Here is a 25,945-nt window from a genome sequence, read left to right on the forward strand (position 1 = left end):
GAAAGGTTTGTGGACCCTCATTAACCCAAATTTTTAATTTTGTTGCACTATTCATTCCTTGCTTATCTAGTTAATTCAACTAGAGCAGATTTCTAGTTCCCTGGACAAAATATTTATAACGTTTTGAATTTTGAAATCATAGGTCTGTATGTCATTAGGACTTTTCCCGTAACGAGGTGGAAGCACTATTCTCAATAACAAGCTCCTCCTGACCTTGAAGATGGTATACATCTGCTTATAGGCTTTTGATTCTATTATGAATCGAATTACATTTAAAAATATTGGAACGTTGTGCACTTTCATAGCAAAATCCGAGTCAGCCCGCTTCAGTAAATATTTCAGGAAAGTTTTGATTTTATAGAATCAGTATTACCTACTTTGTCCACAATCACTAACCATCGAAGAGGTATGCGAGGAGTCTTGTTTCCGTAAAAACTACTTTTAAAACCAATTTTGAGCTTTAAATTCTCTACTGAGAGGAAACGTATGCACTACACTGAATGACCTAGCTGTCGGGCTATTTCAGGCCGACTTATATTGCACTATTCGTACCTTATCTTTTAGTAAACAATTTTCAGCTATAGGCTGAAAAATGTTCAAATATATTTTGGGGATGCTTTTTCCGTTTTTGATATATATTTATTATGGAAAAACATAAAATGTCCTCTGAACGTTTCCATTTTTATCATTATCATAAAAAAGCGAGTGTGCTTTAGATCACACGACGAAAGTGAAATTTCTTCAGCTCCATCTTTATGTATGTATATATAAAAAACAGCAAGGGAATTGGATCAGGCATGCAGTCAAAGACAAGAAAATGAGAACCTTTATTCTGTTCAAGCTTTCGAGAATTTATTGACTCTTCCTCAGGAACACTATAGTAATAAGGTTAATTTTAACAATTGCCAAAGTTAGTTGTACAATACTTACGAAAGGTGAGCAACATGCTTACATAAGAAGCAAGCATGAGAAACATTGTTTTCCTCAAAAACTAACATGTGAGGGTTAATGAACACTCATAAAATTCAATCACTTGTTAAACATCAAAACATTATAAAAAACAATGGATGACTTTAGTAACATTAGATTTGTTATGTTTACCAAGTGATTTAATTTTATGAGTGTTCATTAACCCTCATATGTTACGGTTTTCAAGGAAAACAATATTTCTCGTGTTTGCTTTTTATGTATAACCTCACCATTCGTAAGTATTGTTCGACTAACTTTGGCAATTGAAAAACGTTAACCTTATTACTGTAGAGTTCTTGAAGAAGAGCCAATGAAGTCTCGAAAGCTTGAACAGAAAAAGAATTCTCGGATCCAATTCCCGTGCTATTTTTTAACTTAGCCAGTCGAGCTAACCTCCAGGTTCATGTGACAACACCTTACCCCGTGCCTCTCATGTAAGACCTACGACCTTGTAGGAATGTGTTGCAGATACCCGACTGAAAAAGAACAACTAACCCAGCTAATGCCGCGCAGAAAGCTGGAGTAAAACCATAAGGCACATGTGCAATGTCTTCGATTCAGAAGATTCGTCGCAAGTTATTTCCCACTGTGAAAAGCAGAAATTAATTTCATTTGGTCGATACGACCAACCGATAGATCGGTTTCGGAGTACTTGCCCCATCATCAGTTCCGGACATGGTCTCTTCAGAACGGTGTGAACCGTCAGAGTATCACAACCAGACGAACTTAATTCCAGCTGGTCATGAACTCTTTCTGCAGTTGATTCAGTGGGATGTCACTGCGCCACCTGCAGACAAAGAAGGAAACAACTCCACAAACACATACTCCGGGGTGGGTTAGATTAGGTTAGGTCTAAAGTGAATGGGTCTATTCGACCACCCCACCACAACCTGCAAGGGTTTATTGTGGTTCCGGAGTGGGAGTCGGAATAATGATAAATATTCCGAAGTCTCATATTTCTAAAACTAGTTAACTTTCAATTTTGATACATACTTGTAAAATTAGCCACATTTATTTTTTATATTTTTACAAATTTTGTATAACTTCACGTATGTCTAAATACCTTAATTTCATCTGGGCATCATTTAATGTTCGTAACTAAGCAAACAGTTTAAGTCCTGAAGAAGGAAATAAACATTTCGGGAAGCATGACGTTATACCAAAGAATAACTCCCTGGCATCCTTAACTAATTTTACTTTATTTTCAGTATTTTAATATTAACATATGTCACAAAAAGGATTTGAAGCTTCATAACTTCTATTTTATTTATTATATGCGAGCGCTTTCGTTAGCTGGCTGTGCTGTCATCTTCAAGGCTCTACTCAGTTTGAGTAGTTCTAATTTACCTTGTAGACAGGTTACCAAAAGTTGTCCATCTTTGGACGCTAAATTAACACTGAAATCTCCTGCTTAAATTACTGGCAACGTATGACAGTTTTCCCCCAAGTCTTCAGAGCAACAGTGGTTGTCTTTTGAAAGAGATATAATGCTTGTCATACAATCAATCTTATGTTATTTGCAATACTGAGAATTGGTTGCTACAAATTAAAATTTATTATCGACTCCAATTATATTTATTATGCTTCCTCGAATATTGGCTTAATTCCCTATGATAAAATACAATTATTGATAACGAGTTCATCTCCAATTATTTGGTTTTTAGTTATCGAATATTGTTTAGAAAAATATCGTTTATCGCCTATGTTGTGTCTAAGCGGTGTAAATTAGTTTTGATGTTTTTCGCTTTAGTTGAACTGAGAGACTACATTTTAATGGCAACTTTTGACTCTTTATGACAGTTTGATTGAAAAACTTCCTAAATTATGTTTCAATTCGTTTACTTCGTCAAAGTGCAATTACTTACCAATTATCACGAGTTCCGGTTGCTCATTATTGTTATCTAAATCTGCATCTCTGGATAATAAAATGTTTCCTTCCTGCAGATCGTTATGACAAAAATAAACCGGGCAGTCTTCTGCTTCCAATCTGTGTTTTAGCCAGTTTCTCTCTGCCTTGAAATCGGTTTTTTCAAACAACACTCTAGCACATTCGGGTATGTTACTGGTTGGTATCGCAATACAAGTTTTTAGCCACCTACCAAGAGTATTCCACAACCAATCTGGTTCCTTATGAAGAGGTACCTGAAAATTGTATGAAATGTTGAGACTAAGATACTTTCGGTAACAAACTATATTCTGAACAACTTGTTTTTTGCAAATATTGTCGATTTTAGTTTGCAATTTGAATGATGCCATTGAATTAACGTTCTCATTCTGTGAAAAGATAACTTAACAAAAAGATATTTAACTAATTTGAATGAAAAAATAACCTCACATAACAAAATTTTCTCATCACGATTGTTATTATATTAATTTTTATTGAAATATTCACAGAATTTGAAAAAAGTCAATGTTAGAAATCATTAACATTAGTAACATTAGTTAAAAACAATAAAGACAAAACATCCAAATTCGAGATATCAGGAGTATACGAGGGTTGCCTTTTATATTTCGGAATTAGAGAACAAAAACAAATATTAATCATCGAAAATCACTTTATTGTTTTTCAATATATTCCCCATGAAGATGTATACACTTCTGCATGTGTTTGAACCAATTGTCGAAGCACTTTTGCCACTCTGATTGAGGTATCTCCAAAACATGCATTTTTAATGCAGCAACCGCTTATTCAGGTGTCGAAAAACGTTAACCTATCAGTTTGTTTTTCACATATGGCAATAAAAAAAATCATTCGGTGCCAAGTCAGGACTATACGGCGGATGACTCATCAAATCTATGTTTTGGGTGCTCAAAAATGCAGTTGTTTGAGCCGATGTGTGAGAGCTCGCATTATCGTGGTGAAGAGTGATCCGTCTTCGGCGGTTGGTTTTCCTGATTTCTTGGAAGACAACTGGCAAACAAATGGTTGTGTACCACTCAGAATTGACTGTTCTGCGTTGTTCTAGTAGTACAGTTGCGACATGTCCAGTTTCTTCGAAAAAACAGGCGACCATTTGCTTGGAAGTGCTTCATGCGCCAACAACTTTTGTTGTATTTGGCTCATCTTGAAACACCCATACAGTCGACTGGTGTTCACTTTCGGGCTCATACGCGTAAATCCACGATTCACCACCTGTCACGATGTCATAGACGTGTTTCGAAGCACCGCGATAGTATTTTTTGAGCATTTCCTTCGACCAATCGACACGAGCCTTTTTTTGAGCGATTTACAAATTGTGTGGGATAACGCGAACGAATTTTGTTGACAGTCAAATGTTTATGCAATATTCAATGTATGCTGATCCCACTAAGTCTGAGGTTGTCTCGATCTCACGATAGGTCACATGACGATCTTGCAATATCATTTGCGCACAGCATCAATGGTTTTCAGAACAACAACTGATTTTGGACGACCTTCAGGAAATTCGTCTTGGGAGTGAACTACGATAACAATTGAATTCACCATACCATTGATAAACACTGGTCCTTGATGGACCTTCATCGTCAAAAATTGAATCAAGTTCATCCATGCACTGTTGCTGAGTTAATCCACGTCGAAAGTTGTAAAAAATAATCGCACGAAAATGTTCACGATTTAATTCCATTTGAGTACGTATAAGCTCATAAATGTTCAACTTTACGATAGAGCTGTCAGTTGCCAGATTGCAACGCTTGGGTTGCCAAATCCCAAAACATAAAAGGCAACCCTCGTATAAGTTAAAGTGTGTAACGTGTCCTAAGTTATATATTGGTCAAACTGGCAGAACTTAAAAAAAAAGAGGAAGTATTATTATTGATGTAGAAGTGAGGTAATATGCTTCAGGTAAACATAATTCAAGAGGTAACTCAGGTATATAAAAGTTGTAGAGGTTTAGGTAATTTGATGGAGGTATTAGTCTCAATTATAGTTACCTGTGGTATATAAATATTAGCGTAAGAAGCAACTTGTAGTATTCAAATCACTGTTGAAGAAGCTACTGTGTTAGCGAAACATGTCGTGATATGAATTTCACTAGTTCGGACTTCCATTGTCTACTATATAAAATGATTTGAAATCCCTGAAACAAGTAAAAAAGAATAATTAAAAAAGAATAGCTGAAAATAACAATTATATTAAGCAACAATAAACCTGGAATGAAATGATAGTGAAATAACCTACAAGTAAAAATATAATAATTGAATAAATAAAAATTAAAGGAATGAAAAAAGAAAATAATAAAAAAGTGTAGAGATTCCAAGTCACGTTAGTTCACGATGTTTCGATTGTTGGTATCTACAATCGTCTTCGGGTGATGACTGGACTGATTCCTCCGAGAGATGACTATTTATAGGTCGTTGAAATACTTTCACTTTCTCTGCTTTCCATTTTCCGCTTCACTGATTCCGTGAGAGATGACCGTTTTTGGCGGGAGTTGGCCATTTTTCGTTTGATGATGGGTTTCCATATGATTCGTATTTCTACGCTGGCCTGGCTGAATACGTTGTTGGACAACATGTATGCGGCTTCCTTAAATTTTCTCCTAAACCAATGTTCCTCTCTGTGCAAGATCTCAGCTTGGGACCACTCGATGTTGTGTTGATGGGTCCAAACATGTTCTGCTATTCCTGATTTGCTGGTTTCTCCTCGCTGTGTGTGCTTCTTGTGCTCGGCAATGCGAACATTCAATGGCCTCTTAGTTTCACCAATATAGGATTTTCCGCACTCACAGAATTGCATTTACCGGATACCCTGTTGCATTTACCATCAACACAACATCGATTGGTCCCAAGCTGAGATGTTGCACAGGGAGGAACATTGGTTTAGGAGAAAATTTAAGGAAGCCGCATACATGTTGTCCAACAACGTGTTCAGCCAGGCCAGCGTAGAAATACGAAACATATGGAAACCCATCATCAAACGAAAAATGGCCAACTCCCGCCAAAAACGGTCATCTCTCACGGAATCAGTGAAGCGGAAAATGGAAAGCAGAGAAAGTGAAAGTATTTCAACGACCTATAAATAGTCATCTCTCGGAGGAATCAGTCCAGTCATCACCCGAAGACGATTGTAGATACCAACAATCGAAACGTCGTGAACTAACGTGACTTGAAATCTCTACACTTTTCATTATTTTCTTTTTTCATTCCTTCAATTTTTATTTATTCAATTATTATATTTTTACTTGTAGGTTATTTCACTATCATTTCATTCCAGGTTTATTGTTGCTTAATATAATTGTTATTTTCAGCTATTCTTTTTTAATTATTCTTTTTTACTTGTTTCAGGGATTTCAAATCATTTTATATAGTAGACAATGGAAGTCCGAACTAGTGAAATTCATCACGAAACATTGTCAATCACCTTCAAACAAATGTCGTGATATATTTCTCAAATAAAATCTGTGGAAATCAAATCGTAAGGTGTAGTTTATGAAATTAGTAAAGGGTCTTTCATTAGGCGCTTCCTTAAAATTCAATTGATTAGAGTGTGTGTGAGATCATCGAAATGTTTTGTTCTAGAATTGCAGATCTGTGACTTTTCTGACCTCAATGAATTTCATTACAGTGATAATCGTAACAACAATCAGGGAAATCTCCAGGGAATTAGGAAAGAAATATACTCATTCTTATACTTTTACAAATCGGAAAAAAAATTGGTAGTCATGTTGAAAAAGATAATGAGGTTACTTTTTCGCTCGATTGTCGAGTTTTTGTATGAACGCAATCAAATCAATTATTGTCATAGATATACCTAGTGTACCTCTATAAAAAAGTAGTAATATGTCAGTGCAATTTTGTAAATTTTTCAATAATATTTACATTTCGCCAATTGTGATGGTAATGTCAAAAATTTATGAATTCCATCAAGAATGCAAAAAATTCTGAATCATTTTTAGAAAAAAACATTTTTAAAATAAAATTACAATTGAAGGCCCAATAATGACAATAAAATATTTGACGGAATTCACTTTCCATATAGATAAAAATAACAAAATCATCTGATAACTGTTTGTAGCAGGGGTCCAAAAACATGGTACATGTCAAATACTTTCTGAATATTTCTGGAAAGAAAACATCATACATGCAATATGAAACAATTAATGAACATACAAACAAAAAAGATGCATGTTACATTACAAAAATACTTCTATCTCAAAAAGTAAAAGGTTTAGATAATTCAATTTTGCTTCACTTGCATTTTATCTTGGATTTCTAGAATACTCCTTTATTATAAGTTTGACCAAGGTTATATTGTTATATATTATTTTAGGTGAATATATTCATTGGAGAAATGCATTATTTTTTCGTTTCTTATCAATGTGTTTATATTTTCTATCTGTGATAACCTAATTCCACTTGATCTATCGACAGCATTGTAGATAAGTACCTACCTATATCAAATACACATTTTTGTTCAGCAGATATATAAATGGTCCTTGAGAAGCTCTTAAATCCTCTGAATGAAATTTTCAAGAGTAAACATTTTTGAGATGGAAAGTAAACAGTTATCAGTTGATAAAAAAAAACAAAACTATTTAATTAAGTGAAAGAGTTTTCAAGTTCATTCAAAACATTTTTTACAGTTGACCTTAACCGAGATGAAAATATGGTTAACAAATAAACAAACAAAATACCCAAGCAGCCAGGTTTATTATAATCGAATCCCCAGACAATTCAAAGCAGAAAACAAGTTGTTCGAGTTCTTTATGAATGATATTTTCCTACGGTGTCATCGATCCAAACCGGTTTCAGCACAAAGGCCTGGTAATAGCCTAGGTACGCCGTAGCACGCAATGTTGCGAATCTGCTAGAACATAACAATCACATACCCCATATGTGTGAAAGAATGGAAAAAACGTACCAGTCCATGGTTGCGATTGAAAAATTCCAATATGATCAACTATTTAGCTATGCATGAATGGTGAATGATATGAAGAGAATGTTGGAATTCATTGTTTTAACAAAAATAGCAGCTAATACAGTTACCGAATGTGTCAAATACATTTATTTCAGCTGAGTCAAACTTTTAAGCTATTATATTATCTATCTGAATTTCAACATTCCTGTATGAGCAATACATGATTTAACATTACAAAACATAACTTGGTTAGAAAGCACTTTTGAACCAGTTCTACTTTTTGTTTATTCTGAATCGCCTTGAATATGTGTTTATAATAATGAAAAGGCATCTACAGAATAAAAACAAATTAATGCAATCAGTAGCCAGTACGATTCGATTTCAACAAATAATATTTTGCCCTTGAAAATAATGGGTTTAATTTAAAAGAACTCCAACAAAACCGTGATCATAACCTGATAAGATAATTAAAAATATTGAAAAAAATAGTCACGTTGCAGTTCCAATCTTCAACGAATACGTAGCAAAAAATTCAAAAATTACTTTTCTCTTCAAAAGAGTGTTATTGTCAGAACTATTCGTTCTACTAAAAGGGACATGTAGCACCTTCAAGACACTCACGTATACTGGAAAAACATCAGATTAAATAAAAAGACTACTAAATAAATAAAATATAAACATAGCATACATGACTGGTATAGTCTATCTATTCCCAATTGGAACGGCAATAAAAATAAGAGTACAGTCATAAACATTTCTTGCCTGTGGCCCGTAGTCGCCCAGATAGTAAGTAAACGTGCTATCAAATGTAGTTGAGAAATTAAGGCTCGGATAGCTGGACTGGCTGAATACTAATTTTTGGTCCGTTTCACAATATTTCTTTATCAGTGCCGTGTGTTCGTGGGGTTAGGTGAGGTAGTGAGTGGTTTTGCAAACCGATTTTTGAAAACTTTTTCTAGAGATCAATTACCCTAACACCAAACTGATATTTTTGCACTCGACGCGCGTTTCGCTAACAAGGTTAGCATCTTCAGGAGAAGCAAATTGATACTGAATCTAAAGACAAGGGTTAGCTGTTTATATACCTGAAGTTTTTTGGTCCGATGTGGACATTGTTTGTTAAATGATTATTATCCTAATTGATTTTTCGGTAGTTAACTAGTGGAACCATTACCTGCAAATTAATGTGTCAATAATACATTGAAAAGCGATCAAATGGAAGTCCGAACTAATGAAATTCATCAAACATGAATTTAAATATCCAGGCGATAAAAGTTATATTTTATAATTTATTGCACACCATGTATATGTACATAACTAACGATATATTCAGATTTCAAATCTCTTTACTCTCAGTTTTGACTTTTTTTGAATAGACTTTGCGATAACGTCATAGTTTATTATAGACCCAATATTTTTTGTGTTGATACTATTGAAATGTTATAATCTTCAACGATAAAAAAAATTCTATTGCACCTCTTACGTAGTACAGAATTATAATGAAATTTGAGATAACCTTGTGATAGGTATATACGCAGTTCTAAATTAATATTTTTGGTGATCTCATTTGGAAGTAGTAAACAAGGATAACGAATGGAAAAATTCTTATTCGAACTACAAATTAATTTTTTTATCTATATCTCACGCAATGCGGAATATTCCATTCATGTCCTCTCGGATACAAAGTACACGACATATCTTTCATTGAGATAAAAGTACTTTTACTCAAGAATCAACAGTGATATCTCATCTACCACCTGAAGTCAAAAACGTATTTATATTTCACTGTTTCTCAAATTGATGCAAATGACGTTTGAAGTTGTCTTTCTTTAAGAAGAGAATTTTATCAAACGAACGTAATATCCTTAATTTTCTATTGAAAAAGCTGCATTTAACTACAGGAGCGCGTTAGAAGACGACGGTGATAGCGCTCAGTTGCGACAATTTTGAAGCTTATACATTGGTAGTATAGTATATACAGGGTGTATGCCAAGTTTTCAAGTTTTTAGTCTAAGTTCTTTTTTTCTATCCTAATACTCTGTCAGGGAACGCACAGGTTGTGAGAATTATCAAGTCTCTTCCTCGATTTGACAAGCTTTACAACTCTCAAAATTAAATATTCACCAATACATTTTCAATTAGCCATCATTCTAGATGTCAGATTTATGATACTGAAATGTTACACTTTGGAATGGGAACATGAATAAATTAACCTGTATCATGGAGCACGATTTGAGAATACATGAATGATTTTTTTTCATTTCAAACTACGGAAACATGTTGAAAGTCTTGCTCAATATGCCTTTTGCATTTTCAAAATCATCTTCAAAACCATTAGGAACTGTTAAACTATTTTTACGAAACATTACAAATATATAAAACAAATTAAAGTTATCTTGACAAAATGATCCCAAAGTAAGCACTTTATGTTATCAGCGAACTCACTTACGAAAATTGATAAAAAAAACTGAGCGTTGTCAGTGATCGTCATTAGCTGTTATCTATAGAATACTAGCGAACAGACCCGGCTTTGCACGGATAGGAAAAATATATGCCTACATTTTTCGATAATATTCGAAAGCATTCCGCACCATTTCAGAATATCCTTCAATATTCTGGAATGCGGTGCCATATTCGAGAATGATCCCAGATCATTGTGGAATTACTTGGTGTAGAAGCTCTCTATCTCCTATCCGTGAAAAAGGTTTCCGTTTCTAGCGAAGTTATAACTAAGGATTGGAAGTTTATCCTACTAGAAACTTCTAGAACACTCCAGAATAATCGTGAGTGTTCCAAAGCATTCCACAACATTCCAGAACATCCAGAAGCATTTTGGAATGTTCGATAAAACTTTTAGAACATTCCAGATCATTGTGGAAAGATCAATGAAGTTATAAATGTGGTACTTTTCCATACTGAGGTACTAATTTAAAATGTATCTTGAGAAGGGCAATTATAGTGGTAACTAAGTATTTTTTTGATAGGGATTGATATAGTATCCAATGACTTCATCATATGTGAACATTAAGAAGGATATTTCCTCCTTCTGAATAATAAAATCAACAAAAAATCAGTTGACTTGTGCAACAAGACATTAAACTTTTGAAATATGTGTGATTCTCAGATCTTTAACTGGCCCGTTGTTCGAAACATTCCGCCTTTTGAAAAAAATCAATGATTGTTATCGAGATATTCAGATATTCAGTATGATAATCTGATATAACCGACTCCAAAAAGTTAGTATTCTTCCATTATTTTTTTACAGTTTTTTATATTTGCTATAACTAATTTCAAGGTATTATTTTATAACCATATACGATTTCCATTTGTTTTCTTCATGAAAACGAAAAACGTTATTTCAACAATGGAAGTGTATCTGAAAAATTCAACTCTTTAACTTAGTTTTAATATGGATACACTAGAAAGTGCGACTTTGGGAAGTAGATAGTAGGTGGTCAGTGAAACCATGTGAATATACATTCAAAACGTTCTTGAATTATTTTCTATTATCATTCAGAAATAAACATCTAAATAATGTTTATAAACAAACATTCTTCATTCCATATTGTGAACTTGATTATGATAATAATGATTTTTTAATATGTTATTGAAACGATGAACAAACCTTGAAGATGTTCGAATGTTTCACAGACTAGAATAAATAAGTTGAAGAAACAGAAAATCAACAACAAATTACCCCGTATTAGCCGTGAATATCCAACTCAACTCGAAGATAGAATGGAAGTGTCACATGTTGAAGCCATTTTCAGATTCTCCAAACTCCAAACAAAACAAAAAGTTCAGAAAAGAGGTGTCGGAATCGGAAGAAACATTGTTCAAGAAAATGTTTCTCTTTCTAAAAAAATATTTTAATCAAAGACTTCATTAATTATTCATTGATATCCTCTAGTTGCTTTTTATATTTCGGATAATTATAACATGTAACAGGCATTTATTTGATCATTTTTTTAACGAATTAAAAAGTTTAGAAACTGGATTGTAATATTGAAAATAGTTCAAAGAAATCTGCCTTGCGATACGTTTGGTTCAGAAATTGTCTTATATTTCACAAAAATAGGCTGACATAATTACATATGATTTGATATCGTACCCAAGTAAAAATAATCAATATACAATTGGTGTTAAATTATCTATTCATTTCCAACGCCAAGAAACTCGTGATGACTGTATAATAAGATTAGCCAATTCTGTCATTTCTCACAAATATTATCAGTAGCTACTATAATTAATAGATGTGCCAATTATGAATATTTCGGGGTTATCATTGCTAACGCTTTTTGGAATGAAACCTTGAACTTATTCGGTGAATCGAACTATAGGGTGGAACAACCAGAAATTCAGTTTTTGAACCCGATATGACTGGTTTTGGATAAGTATAAGGCTGTTTCGAAAGTGTTGTCCTTCTTAATGTCATGTGTTTTGTAGCTCCATATCTCAATAATTTCGTATTTTGTACTCTACACATTAACGCTGTTAATTTTTTTTTTAATTTTCTCTTTTCAGCTTGTAACTATATGGTGTCGTTAAGCGATTTTCTGCCAGTGTTTTTCTACGAATTCAAATTGAAATTAGGTGCTGCCGAAAAAGATCAAAAAATCAACAAGGCATTTGGCAAAGATAGTGTTAATGAACGCACTGTTCGACGTTGTTTTGCGAAGTTTCGTTCCGGAGATTTTAGCCTCGAAGATGAATCCCGAAGTGGTCGACTTACAGTTATCCAGGACGACGATTTGAGGACTATGGTGGAGACTGACCTTCACAAACGGTGCGTGGAATGGCGAAAGAACTAGGAGTCAACTCCCATTCGGTTTTTGATGGTTCAAAGGTCAACAGCCCCATTTGCCAGTGAACGAGGTAAACAACCGCATATCCGAAATTTGCCCAATTCCTCGTGTGAGGAAAGAAAACTTTTCATATATAGTCAGTGGGCATATTTGAAGACTGGCTAAAAAGTAAATCATCTAAAGGAACAATTCGTTCAGGCCAGTCTCAACTCCCTACACTGTAGGTTAATGGACTGACACCTATCAGAAAACAACTGTTCCCCTGGCTAATACCACGAAGGGCGTTGGATTATATCCAACAGGTGTCTGTACAGGATTCTTCACTGGAGTTATTCCTGCATATGCTGTTGGCGATACAACTGCCGCAATAGATTTTCAATCATTGAAACACACTCGCAGACCGGTTTCGGGCTGTTTGGCCACTTGTCAGTGCAAGATAGTGTCTATTATCAACATAAAAAGTCGATGATTTCCAATAATTGAAAATCGAATTCCTTCAGAGTATCATTCCTCGAACTAGGTTGAAGAGGACAACAAACGACAGGTTTGTCATTGCCCCATCTACCAGTGAACGAGATAAACATTCGCATATCCGAAATTTGCCCAATTCATCATATAAAGAGAAAAACTTTTCATCCTTCAGATGATTTGCTAAAAAGCAAAAAAGAAACAATTCGTTTAGACCAGTCTCAACTTCCTACACTGTAGATTAATGTTTATTAGAAAACAACTCTGGCTAATACCACGACGGGCGTTGGATTATATCCGACAGGTTCCAGTGCACGATTCTTCACTGAAGTTATTCCTACATATGCTGTTGGCGATACAATTGCCGCAAATAATCCAACGCCCTTCGTGGAGAATAGTTGTTTTCTGATAGGTATCAGTCCATTAACCAACAGTGTAGGGAGTTGAGACTGGTTTCAACGAATTGTTCCTTTATATGATTATATTTTTCTTTGCTCATGCACAACCAAAACGATCCTTTTTTTGGTTCGGATTGTCATGTGTGATAAAAAGTGGATTTTCTACAACAGGAGACGTTCGTGACATTGATTGGACACCGATGAGCGACCCAGACACTTCACAAAGGCGAAAACCCGCAAAATACATGTTTACTGTATATGGTGGTCTAACCTGGTCGACTAAATGTTCCGAAAATTGCGTCAGCAGCATCCAGCACGTTTCACAAATACAGTCCGAAAACCAAACCTCATTTCCCAAACCTCTCACCATCCGACTACCATTCTTTGCAATCACTTTCTCACCGGTAGAACCTTTCACCAAGCAGGACCAGGCAAAAAGGGCCTTCCTCGACTTCATCGAATCCCCAGTACACAATTTTCATGCTGACGGAATTCATCGGCTTGTGTTACATTGGCAAAAGTGCACTGATTCAAATGGAGCTTATTGAAATGGACAAAATTTTTGAAACAACCTAATATTTATCCCGCTTTTCAAACGACAGTGAAACCGATAACCTATATAAAGTATGTTTTATCGAAAGTTGTACCACAAAACTGAAAAATTTTCATTATTACCGAAAAAACTATATCAATACATAAATGTTTTAAAAATTCTTGAAATTAGAAAATTCCATTTCTGTATTAACCAGAAAACTAAAAAATAGGTCTTCATAAAAAAAACTTGAAGAAAACTGAACAAAGTATATTTTTAGGAGATATTAGTTTTTGGGAAACAAAGCCAAAACCCTTTTTTTTCATGTAAATTTCCACATTGATGATTCCCTTGAGAAAAAATTGAAAACCGAACTTGAAGCAGTTGATCATTGAAAATAATGTATCAGTAAATCATGCAAACAAAATGAGAAAGACAATAATACTGCTGGATGCATAATGATAATTTAAAAGTATCATGACTTGTAAAATAGTTCCAATGACCCCGATTCGTATTTCTATAGCCAGCCTCACACAAATATTCATCGAAAAAAACAATACAATGAAAGCGAAAATAATACCAATATTGATAACATTATAAAACATAATATCGGACCGTTTAATGTTTCATTGTTCAAGAATAATGAAAACATCCGGATAAACACTGGATATAATGAGAATTTCACAACTAAGAAGTTGTTTTTCTGGTATGAAATGATAACACAATATCAAGATATATTTAACAACAATTCTGTCAAATATTTTGCATCTCAGACATTACAGAATATTTCATACATTTTAATTCAGCCTGTAAGATTTCATTGTGTTACCATTTCATTAACAACTTTCAATCTTTCAAAAAATCAACAGATTCTACACTCAGATGCATAAAAAAGAGCATCTTAAAATGTTTACAAAATCTTAAATAACTTTTTTATTTTTAGTCTGATTTACTTGCGATGGTTTGTTTGTTTGGAACCCTTGGTGTAGTAGTAGTGATCATCTTCAAAAGGAAAATCAAATTCTTTGATCTAGAAACACCTATAACCAGAAAACAAAAAAATCTGCAAAATATTCTCTGGACATCGAGATACTGATGTGTTTGTGAATCATGCTATATTGAGCTGCTAATTTACGTTGGCAAGGCTAATAGAATGATTGTTGACATTTGTGTTTGAATGGGTTAGTTTGCGGTGAATTACGAAATCATGTTTGTTGTTTATTGATAGTTATTGGTGTGAACACTGTTTTATAATCACGAATAATAACATTCAGTGAGTCTCTGTCTTCTTGATACTTGCCAGGGGAATTCCCAGCTAATGTGTGGTTTTGCATATTTTCTCTCTCGCAGAAGAAAGAATAACCTTGAATCACTTCACGTATATTTTATATGCATGTTATTATGTAAATACAGAAACTATTATCTAAAACATGGAATTATGTTTTTTATTGGCGTCTTTCTGGTGTAAAACAAAAAGTGACACAGAATGACAGTGTTCCGGCGTTCTTTATTGAATAGTTTCTTCTCCATTCTACAATCTCTGATGTTTCTATTAACATGCTCTTTCTATCTTGTTTTCCAAACAAACCGAAATTCAACGAACAAAGAAAATAATTTACCTCGTTGGAGATGTGGATATTCTTCTTGAAATACAAATTCGCCTGCAGTTTTCACTGAAAATCCTTTCAACAATCATATCAGTCCTCCACTAGGTATTAATTCATTAGAAAACGAAATCGCTATATTAACATGAAAATTTGTATGACGAATTATAGGTACCATAAAATGGTTGTTGATTTTATCGGCATTTCTTTACCTACTTAGTTACTACTCTGGATTGAAAAGTAGTTGAATACATGGCGTTACAAATATATTCGGACTGAAAATCCTGTCGGTGTTTCGCCTCAGAAATAAGAGATATTTATAAAGAATAAGAGAACTAATCTCGATGTAGAAAAATAAAACGTTACACATATCTGTGTAATTGATGACTAGTTTATTTTGTGGAAATTCCTAATAACTAGTGCAAATTAGACAAAAGTGTTCATTTGATTAAAACTACACATGTCATTGCAATGATGAACAAAACGGTTTTCAAATGCAAATTTCCAGTTCAAATTACGTCCTACCTCCTCTCCACATTTTTGGGAAGAGAGGCTAGATGGACTGCATATAGACTTGTGCACATTGCCAATTGCACAAATCAATTTAATGCAGAGTGCAACAGGCTATTGGTTGACACTGGAAGTCCCAGCATTCTGGAAATGACCTCTGACTCTATGCCTCCAGCTGTCAACTACGAACTGCCTTATAAAGTACTATTCCCGAGAAGAGAGGACTGGATCCTGCGGGAGAAGGAAATATCAAGAACAGATAGTTGTTGGTTCACAGATGGATCAAAAACACCTTCCGGTTCTGGTGACCCAGGACAGAGATATCTACCTGCGTAGGAACCTACGCAACTGTTTTTCAAGCAGAAATTTATGTCATTGAATTGTGTGCGGAGAGATTGAAAGAATCCAACCTCATACCTAAGTCTGGATTCCTGGCCATACTGGCCTGGAAGGTAATGGGCAATGAAGCTGCCGACTCCCTTGCAAAGGAGGGTGTCGCAAGCAGCTTCATCGGACCAGAACCTGCCATTGACATCGCTTTAGGCTTTGCTAAACAAAGATTGAACACCTGGATGGCAAGAAGATTTATGGACTTTTGGCAGAATCTTCCAGGATTGGTTCACTCCAAGGCATTTATTCACCCTTTGAAGGTTGATACCAAACAGTTGTTTGACTACAGTAGGGATGTCTAACAGGCCTTCTTACAGGTCACTGTCATTTGAATCATCATATGTAGAGACTCTGACTGTCGGAAGACAGTGTGTGTCGCCTCTGTTTGGAAAACCATGAGACAGCAGAGCACACAGTTTGTGCCTGCCCCGTTGGGGACCGAATCAGGTTTTTAGAGTTCGGCAGGGCAGCACTCTTATCATCTGACGTGAAAGACCACTCACAATACAAACTAATCGGCTTCGTTAGGAAGCTGGGTTCATTTGGTCGAGTGTGAATAGGTGTGAGCCACAATAAACCCTTGCGGGTTACGGTGGAGGGTCGAATAGACCCACTCACTTTGGACCTAACCTAATATTAACCTAACCTAACGTCCTAGAAATGAGTGTACAGAAATTTTCGTTTGGTCTCATAAAACTGAAGAAAATATAATTTAAATAATGGAAAATTCTCCTTGATTTCAACCTCATAAAATTCCAAGTGGATATTTTATATGTGGTTTCTTAATTGAAGTGTATTTTTCTGATTATAAAATGATTCGAAGAAATGCGAAGAAAAGTAATAAACAAACTTTTCCCAAGGAGATAATCGAGAAGACTAAGTATAAATTATTCAAATTTAAATAATGATAGTGCAACAACAGAGTGAGTAAAGCGTATTGTATTGACTGATTGACAGCGAACCGTCAGGAAAAAAATCCAAAAATCCACGGCCTTCAAACTCATATCAGTTTTTCATTAATCAATATTTTTCCCGATTTTCTTCAGAAACGTTTCAAAAAGGATGTATATGAATACAAATGGAACCTTATCAGTCGTGAAGATAATATGAACTACTTGTAACTGGTTTTCAAAACATTATCAATATTTTTGGGATATCAATATCTTCTCTGCACGTTATCTCTCCAAACAATCCATTGGAAATTTCCGCTGGTCCATTTTTGTCTGTATACGCAGTCACATAAATATTAATGACTGCGTAACTTATTTCGTAATCATTTCCAGGAATAGAATTTGTTCTTTTCGTCGAGGTTTTTGTTTTGAGCATAAAACTTGGAAAATAAAACACTGAAATATTTTGAAAAGTGGAATATAGGTAATTAAATTCCTCTTTGAAATACTTTGAAAGTAGATCGTATTACTAGAATTAGCCTTAAACTATATGAAGTAGTAAAAATATCGGGTCTTCAGGTCATAAAACAATACTAGAAAAAGATATCACGACTTGAAATGATGTTTCAAAAGCATTCAGTGAGTTTGTTTCATGTTTGATTCAATAACACGTTCACAAAAATCATTATAAAGGAGACCACAATAAAATTGAACGACTACTAGATGGGCTGAAAAGTTGGTAGGCTAACACACAGATGGCGCTGCTAGTAATGAATCCATATGATTTTCAATTAACCCTAATTGGTACGTGTACAAATTTAACAGCTGTGGGACTATTAGTCTGTGAGATGGAATTTTGAGTGAAACAAATTTTGTTAGTTTGAAGAAAATGTATAAAAAGGAATTTCGTGTATGAATAAAAGATTGCTTTTAGAGAAAATAAAAACTGTTGAAGCTATGGCTTGGCTTGATGAACATTATTCGGACTTTGCACTAGGAATTTTGTACTGAGGACGATCAGTGGACGCCCCAAAGAGGTTGTTACTGACGAAAACATCAGAAAAGTCCACACAATAATTTTGGATGTCCGCAACGTGAAGTTGATCAAGATACCTAGGGCTCTAAACCTAAATACATCAAGAAACGTGCTCTGTTCAAAGTGGGTGCCGCGCGAGCTCACAATCGACCAAAAACAACAACGAATTGATGACTCTAAACAGTTTTTGACGATGTTCCAACATTAAATACAATAATACAACCATTGAATACAGATCATCATCTGACTGGACTACACGTGAAAAAACGGCCCCATTTAAATAAATATAAAGTTTTCTTTCATCAACACATTGCACCATATCATGAATCAATGAAAACAATGGCAAAATTACATGAATTGGGCTTCGAATTGCTTCGGCCTCCACCGTATTCTCCAGGGCTGGACCCTAGCGACTTTTTCTTGTTCTCAGACCTTAAAAAGTGCTTGCTGGGGAAAATAATTAGCGCGATGAAGAGGTAATCGTCCAAAATGGGGACTATTTGGAGGCTAAAGACAAATCGTACTACAAAAATGGTATCGAAAAATTGTGTGACCGCTATAATCCTCGTATCATCCTCGAAGGCAACTATATTGAATAATAAAATCAAATTTTATTTCTATGTTAGCCTACGAACTTTTCTGTTACTATACTATATATTTCATATCTCATGAGGCTATAAAAATATGAACTTGAACTATAAACATTTAACTGGAAAGAATAGTCAGTATTTTCATACTTGAAATTTGTAATGAATTTGCGATTTGCATTACGTATCAATGGTTGACAATAACTTCTCTCGGCCCCAAAGGAGTTGAGAGCTAGTTTCAAATTTTTTGGATACCTCCTACAAAAAACCGTTTCCCTAGACTAATTAATCATTTCTTTCAAGTGTAATACAATGTACATAACACTAGTTACAGCCAATTTACGACTGTAATGCCAAAGGCAGTACTTTGTCAATTTTTGGTCCCTAAATGCGAACATTTCCTATCACGTAAGATTTTTGAGTTATGATTTTTTTCACAAAAATTTAACTAACACGACATTCCAAATTTGCTTTTCCCCTAAATTGAAGAAATTGTTTAAAATCTGGCAACACAGCGTCTAAAACAAGTTTAAAAGCTGTTCTGCTCCATATTAATAACAAAAGACCCCCTATTCCTCTTGCACATGCAGTTGCCATGAAGGAAGCACACGAAAGTATGTCACTTATTGTGAATGCAATAAGTTATAAACACGTATAAGTGGCAAATACGTGGTGACCTAGAAGGCATAGGACAACACAGTAGGACAACACAGATTCATTATCAAGTAAAAGAATGACCTTCGAGAGATAAATACATTCCAGGTCAAGTTAACGTGGTAATCCCAAAAACGCCCTGTTACCTCAGGGCTAGTAATAGAGTGCCACTAAGATTTAGCCAAAGCATTGCCGACCCTTTATCCAAGGAAGCGGCTGGACTAAGAATTTCAAGGCCCAATGGCACCCACGGCCTGATGACTTCGACAATTGCAGAACTAGCCAAATGTTACACCCATGCTCAATCCTTAAATTTATGGAATGGAATCAAATGATGCAACTTTGCCAGGATCGCCCTGGGCGACCCTAGGAACCTGGCGCCGAAGAAATATCTGACGATGACCAGGAAAAATCTACGCTAAACAGTAGGATTTCTGTCTGGCCACTGTCAACTAAGGAAACACCTCCAGACTATGGGGCTAGTGGAGGATGTGTGAACAGGAAGATGAGAGTGTCAGTCATGTCCTATGCGAGTGCCCGGAGTTATCGTCAATAAGAGAGTGTGTGTTCGGTGAGTCTTGGCCTACACCTGCCGATATAAAGGAGATGTTTCCCAGTGACGTGTCTACCTTCCTGGAAAGGACAGGATGAACGATGACCTAGGAGGACCACTCCTTGGGAGGATGTATAATGGGTCACGTGTGGCGTAAGTGCTGTGGGCTTTAACTCACCCTCCCTACTCTATGCAGATGCAGATAGGTCTTCAGGGCGGATTTACGGAGTTTTGCTGTTTTCTTTGCCTTTGGAACAGTAGGGCAACACAGAGCCATTATCAAGTAAAAGAATGGCCCCCGAGAGATAAATATGTTCCACGTCAAGCTAACGTGGAGAATATACCTCTTGTTAATTCCAAAAACGTTTTTTACTTTCATTACACATTAAACTGGGGTTAATGAAAAATTTTGCAGAAGCATTAGACAAAGAAGGTGATGCGTTTAAATATCTTAAACACTATTTTCCAAAATTAAGTGATGCAAAGCTCAAGGAAGGTATATTTGTTGGACCACAAAGTGATCAATGGTTTGATCAAAAATTAAGTAATGTTGAATTAGCTGCGTGGAGTTCTTTCAAAAAATTGTTTCGGAGTTTTTAGGGAACAAGAAAGTAGAAAATTACGAAACACTTGTAGAAGAACTACTTGAAAACTACTGCAGAATGGGATGTCGCATGTCTCCCAAAATCAATTTCTTGCACTCCCATTCGAATTTTTTACCAGAAAATTTGGGAGCTTTCAGTGACGACCAAGGGAAAAGGTTTCACCAAGACATACTGACAATGAATCAATGTGACCAAGGCAGATGGGATGCAGCAATGATGGGGATTATTGTTGGTTCCTTATGAAAGAAAACGATGAAAAATATAAACGAAAGTCAACATTTCCAATAATATTATGCACAAAAGACTTCATTTCAATGTTTTTTGATGTGTACTGTAAATAAAATCTGTTTTCCTCAAAGTATATTGGTTTTTTCTTGTTTTGATCTTATATTTCCGTATAATATGAGAAATTTTTTTTATAAAATAAAAATAACTCAAAATTTTTACGCGATGGAAATTTTTTGATGTTGACAACGCAGTCAGGATGCTTTAATCTCTCATGTATAGCCATTATAATATCAGTCATATTTTTTTCTTATTTGTTGTTTAGAGTAATCTTTAGCACCATTCTATCACCAATTTATTCCAAAATGAGAAATAATGCATATAAAAAATTAGTAATTGTCTGTTAAACTTTTTTTCTATCAAAAATGTAACATATATGATATGTTCACACTCTAAATGACAATTGACTGTATTTTGTGATGAAAATTATGATATGATATCGACAAATCACAGTTGAAAGTATGTTATACAAAATCCAAATTCGTTTCTCAAGAGATACAACAAATCTATGTAATTCATGAATTCAGATGATGAATGCGTGTCAACATATAAGGTAAATTCAAAAATACATATGATATAGGTACTAGTGGTGTTTGTTGATTATATTCATTGAATTGTCAATTCATAATCAACTAACGACATTGGACAGCCCAGTAAATAGTTACAAACCAAGAAAAGTTACTTTATTTCGACTTTCACGTTAGTTAATCCGGCCAATTTGCACTAATTATTTTTTAATTTCACTGCAAAAATGAATCTACGAGAACTATATTTTAACAAAACCCGTTATAAAAGTATCGAGGCCACCAAATACGAAATATACTTTAGTTGCCGATGATGAAGAGAAATTCATTTGCAGAATTTGTAGCAATGACTTATGGAAATACTTTCTTGCACTTCCATTCTTTTGTTGGTTTGGTAATGTCTCGAAATCAGTTCGACCATGTTCAGACTTCGATTGTTCAGTGCTTGATTTTAGTTCTCTTTCTTTCTCTCTCTGAAGATCGGTGCCGTCCACTGCCTTGGGATTATTCTGCTACCTTGAAAGGAATGTCCTACTGCTAAGCTCCACTTGTTGCTACATAGGCTCAGGAAGCAACCAAGTCTAACCAATCACGATCGAATGATAATCAAACAAAACTAAACCAACAACCGTATGGAAGTGAAACTGAAATTGGTTTTACCTCCAGAGAAACATTTGGACTTTGTACACAGTGAGAATGAACTGCTAACCATGGACGTGGCACATTTAACGTGAGAAAATAAAAAATAAAATACCAGTGTTGTTTACCTCCGTCGCTACCTAGTTAATATTCCAATCTAAAAATACAAACCCTTACCTCCATGGAATGAATTGATGCCATTTTTTGTGCTATAAGTACACTCAGTCTTTGGTCGGCCAGTTCTCTGTTCAAGAGAGGTCTGGCATTGATGTATTCTTCGATTCTTCCACCTGGAAAGATTCCGTGAAGTTTTGGCCCCAGCCCGCGTTCGGAGAGGAGGGTGAAGATGACGGATTCGGTGATTAGGGATTCTATGGCTCCCTCTCCGTGAGTTTGGCCGTACACCCTGATGAGGACTTCTTTGGGCTCATCTTGCGTTTTTGGATCGGTCAGAAGATTGTCTGGGAGGGAGACGTGATAAAGAAGGTTGGACAATCCACCACTGAAACAAAAAAATGTTCATGTAATATGGATACAGTACCATGGATAACTGATTTGTGAGAGTAGATTTATCACCAATACAGAATGTTATGCAGGTTGGATAATGCAGTTAATTGAATAAAACTATGCAAGGAAAAACCAGCATTTCGCTTTCGAAGTATGTTTCCATTAATTGGATTCAGAAATGTTCGCAGCTTCTAAAAATTCGAGAAAATTTCCTTAGATGGAAATTATAACTATTTTATTTTTCTAGATCTTTGAAAAGTAGCAATTGTAACTAAAGTATGATCACAATATGTCGTTCATCATTGGACATATTCACCGAAACTCATACGATTTTTCTATTTTTCTATATAGCCGTGAATTATCACGAAACTTGTTTGTTACTCTTTAACTCCTTTGTTCGTTGTAAGCTCGTTGATCCTTAGTTCGCACAAGTTTCGACTTCTGACGGTTGTCGTTCGTAGAGGTGCGACAGCTGGTTAACGGAAAAACAGATTTTAAAAACAGAACAGATATGGTTGTGTCATTTGGAATCCAAAGATCGTTTTATATTCTGATACTATAGAAAAAGTCCAGAAACGATTATTAGGAACACTCTTTTTCAGAATACACAATGTCTGGCCTTTATTTATATCGTATTCTAGCCAATTATGAGAATTTAATATGCAACCATTGAAAGACCGCCCGTAAGTCCTCGTAAGTAATTTTTGTTTTTAACATTCTTAGAAAACTGAAAGTACCTGAAATTCTCTATACCATCGATTTTATTGTACCTGACATAAGACTGAGAAGAAGGGACAATCTATTTCGTCAATTAAACAATTTGTCTTCTCTTCAACAATGTCTCGAAACCGTTAACAAAATGGTTGGGAACTGTATACTGAACATATTCAGCATTACAGGGGACAACTAATCCTTCGATTGCTCAAATGTGTCTTATTTTTTTACGGTCATTTTATTATTTATTGTTTTATACTGATATATTTTATATCGATTTTAACTGTATCAGTGATACTCAATGAATATTATATGTAAGGAACTTTTAAAAAAACTGTGCATCATGTAAATGGAAACCATTTACATGATGCACAGTTTGTTACATGTTTGTTCTTATGATGCACTGTTTGGAACCTTTGGTGTAGTAATGAATATTACTGAAATTTTTTCCCAACACCAAATCGTTATTTTTAACACCTCGACACGTGTTTCGATCACCAAGTGATCATCTTCAAAGAGGAAGATTAAAACTAGAAACTAATGCGAGCTAACCCTATTTATGCTATAAAGGTAACCCATACAGGTAAACCATCCAGGCGTACCAACCATACAGGTATACCAACCTAAATTAATTTTACAATTTTGCCTTATCTATTATTTTACAATATATGTTTATATATAATTTTATTAAAACAATGATAAAAATAAAATAAAAACAACAATAAAAATTAATTGGCGCTCCGGGGCGACTTCATTGATTTAAAACAATTTTCAGCTATATAAAAATTAATTTCACAATATTGCCTATCCAAATTCATTTTTGCAATGTCTCCTAATGTAGTAATCAGTAAACCCAAAAACATTATTTTATTTTATTTTAGCAAGCTATATAGTATGCTCTTTGGTATAGGTCCGTCATCGTTATTCATAATATTATTGTGTTTACTTATTTCTACACTCTCATAGGCATCTAGCTGCCTGTTGTTGTCAACTTGTCTAACTAATCTTAATGAGCAGGTCTTCCATATTTTAAGTGTGCTATGTGTTCCTTATATCTTACGTTAATAGATCTTTTTGTCTGTCCATAATATTATGCATCGCAGTCCTTACACGCAATTTCGTAAATTACATACTTTTCCGAATTCTCGACTTTGTCTTTTGGACTTCCCAAAAGACTCTGCAGGGTATGACTTGTTTTGAAAACCACCTTCATACCTAGTTCCTTGAAAATCTTTCCAAAATTCCTCGTATATTGGTGGTATGGAACTGAGATGTATTTATCTTGGTTTTTGTCCTTTCTAAAAGTCGAGATTTCGTTCATTCTTAACCTAAACTTCTTCTTCCTTATTATGTCATCTACAATGCCCCTCGAGAAACCGTTAGTGGCTGCTATTTCCTGTATTATACGTCTTTCTTTTGTGAACCTATCATGTGTTAGATACATACATACATACACACATTGATAGAATGCCTTTGGATTTTTTGTGGAGGTTCATTGAATTTAAAGTATACGTTACACAATTGTATCCATTCTGAAATTAGGGATTGAATGAATATATATCCTCTCTCAAATGTTGAGAGTTGGGAGGACTTTTAAAGTGCGCACTGTATAATGTTTAATATTAATAATGTATCAACATGCAATTATGCATTAGTCAAACGATACTGTCGTCTGTACATTAATAATCCTTTAATGTAGCTTCTTGTCAGGAATAAAAATAACGATAAAAGGTAACTCCTCGTTAATACTTAGCTAGTACAAAACACATTTGTTAAAATCAATTCAACTATAATACGAGTAGTTATCACTTCAGTTGTAGGGTCGTAAAACAAGTACGTTTCATTTTGTCAACATCCAAGAACAAGGTTTCTGAAAACTATTTTTGGGTCTTTTTTATAGCTGCCACTATACTTCACTCAGGTGCCTAAAAATCGGCCACCTTGAAATGTTAACAAATTTTGATCTTTAACAACTTTTTCATTTTCAACTTAATTTTGATATTATTTTAATGAATGTGAGATAATTTATCCCAGATTAATTAACATTAAACAGAATTCCCAATAAGGTCCGATTTATATACATTATACGAGGGAAAACAAATTTATATTTGTATAAACTAAGTTTAAGACATGCTGTGGTGAAATACAGCTTTTGTATGATCATTTTGTATGTATGTGAGGTGGGTTGATTCCCTATACATTGTTTTTCATTAATTTTGTGATATCCAAACTATATATAAGGAAAGAACCAAGTTTTCTTCCAAAATCTGCATCTAGGGTGTCTTAAACCCAGATGATAGACACATAACTTTATGTTCCCTCGTATAATGCATATGAATTGAACCTCAGTAGGAAATCTGTTTGTCGTGAAATTATCTGGGATGAATTTCTTTCCATTTATTGAAAAAGTTATCAAAACCGGGATGAAAACAAAAAA

General features: G+C 34.7%; 1 protein-coding gene across 2 annotated transcripts in view; it reads right to left on the minus strand.

The window, feature by feature from the left end:
• Nucleotides 1-25,945, minus strand: part of LOC111517532 (choline/ethanolamine kinase) — a 53,204-nt gene that overhangs the window by 6,561 nt on the left and 20,698 nt on the right. For both annotated transcript variants that reach the window (XM_023173714.2, XM_023173713.2), the window contains exons 3-4: nt 22,465-22,789; nt 2,835-3,111 (exon numbers count right to left, since the gene is read on the minus strand). In XM_023173714.2, the coding sequence (XP_023029482.1) occupies nt 2,835-3,111; nt 22,465-22,789 (602 nt within the window). The remainder of the gene's footprint in view (nt 1-2,834; nt 3,112-22,464; nt 22,790-25,945) is intronic.

The sequence above is a fragment of the Leptinotarsa decemlineata genome, unplaced genomic scaffold, assembly GCF_025532065.1.
Source record: "Leptinotarsa decemlineata unplaced genomic scaffold, Ldec_3_MD MMD2_tig00026340_RagTag_RagTag, whole genome shotgun sequence".
NCBI lineage: Eukaryota > Metazoa > Arthropoda > Insecta > Coleoptera > Chrysomelidae > Leptinotarsa > Leptinotarsa decemlineata.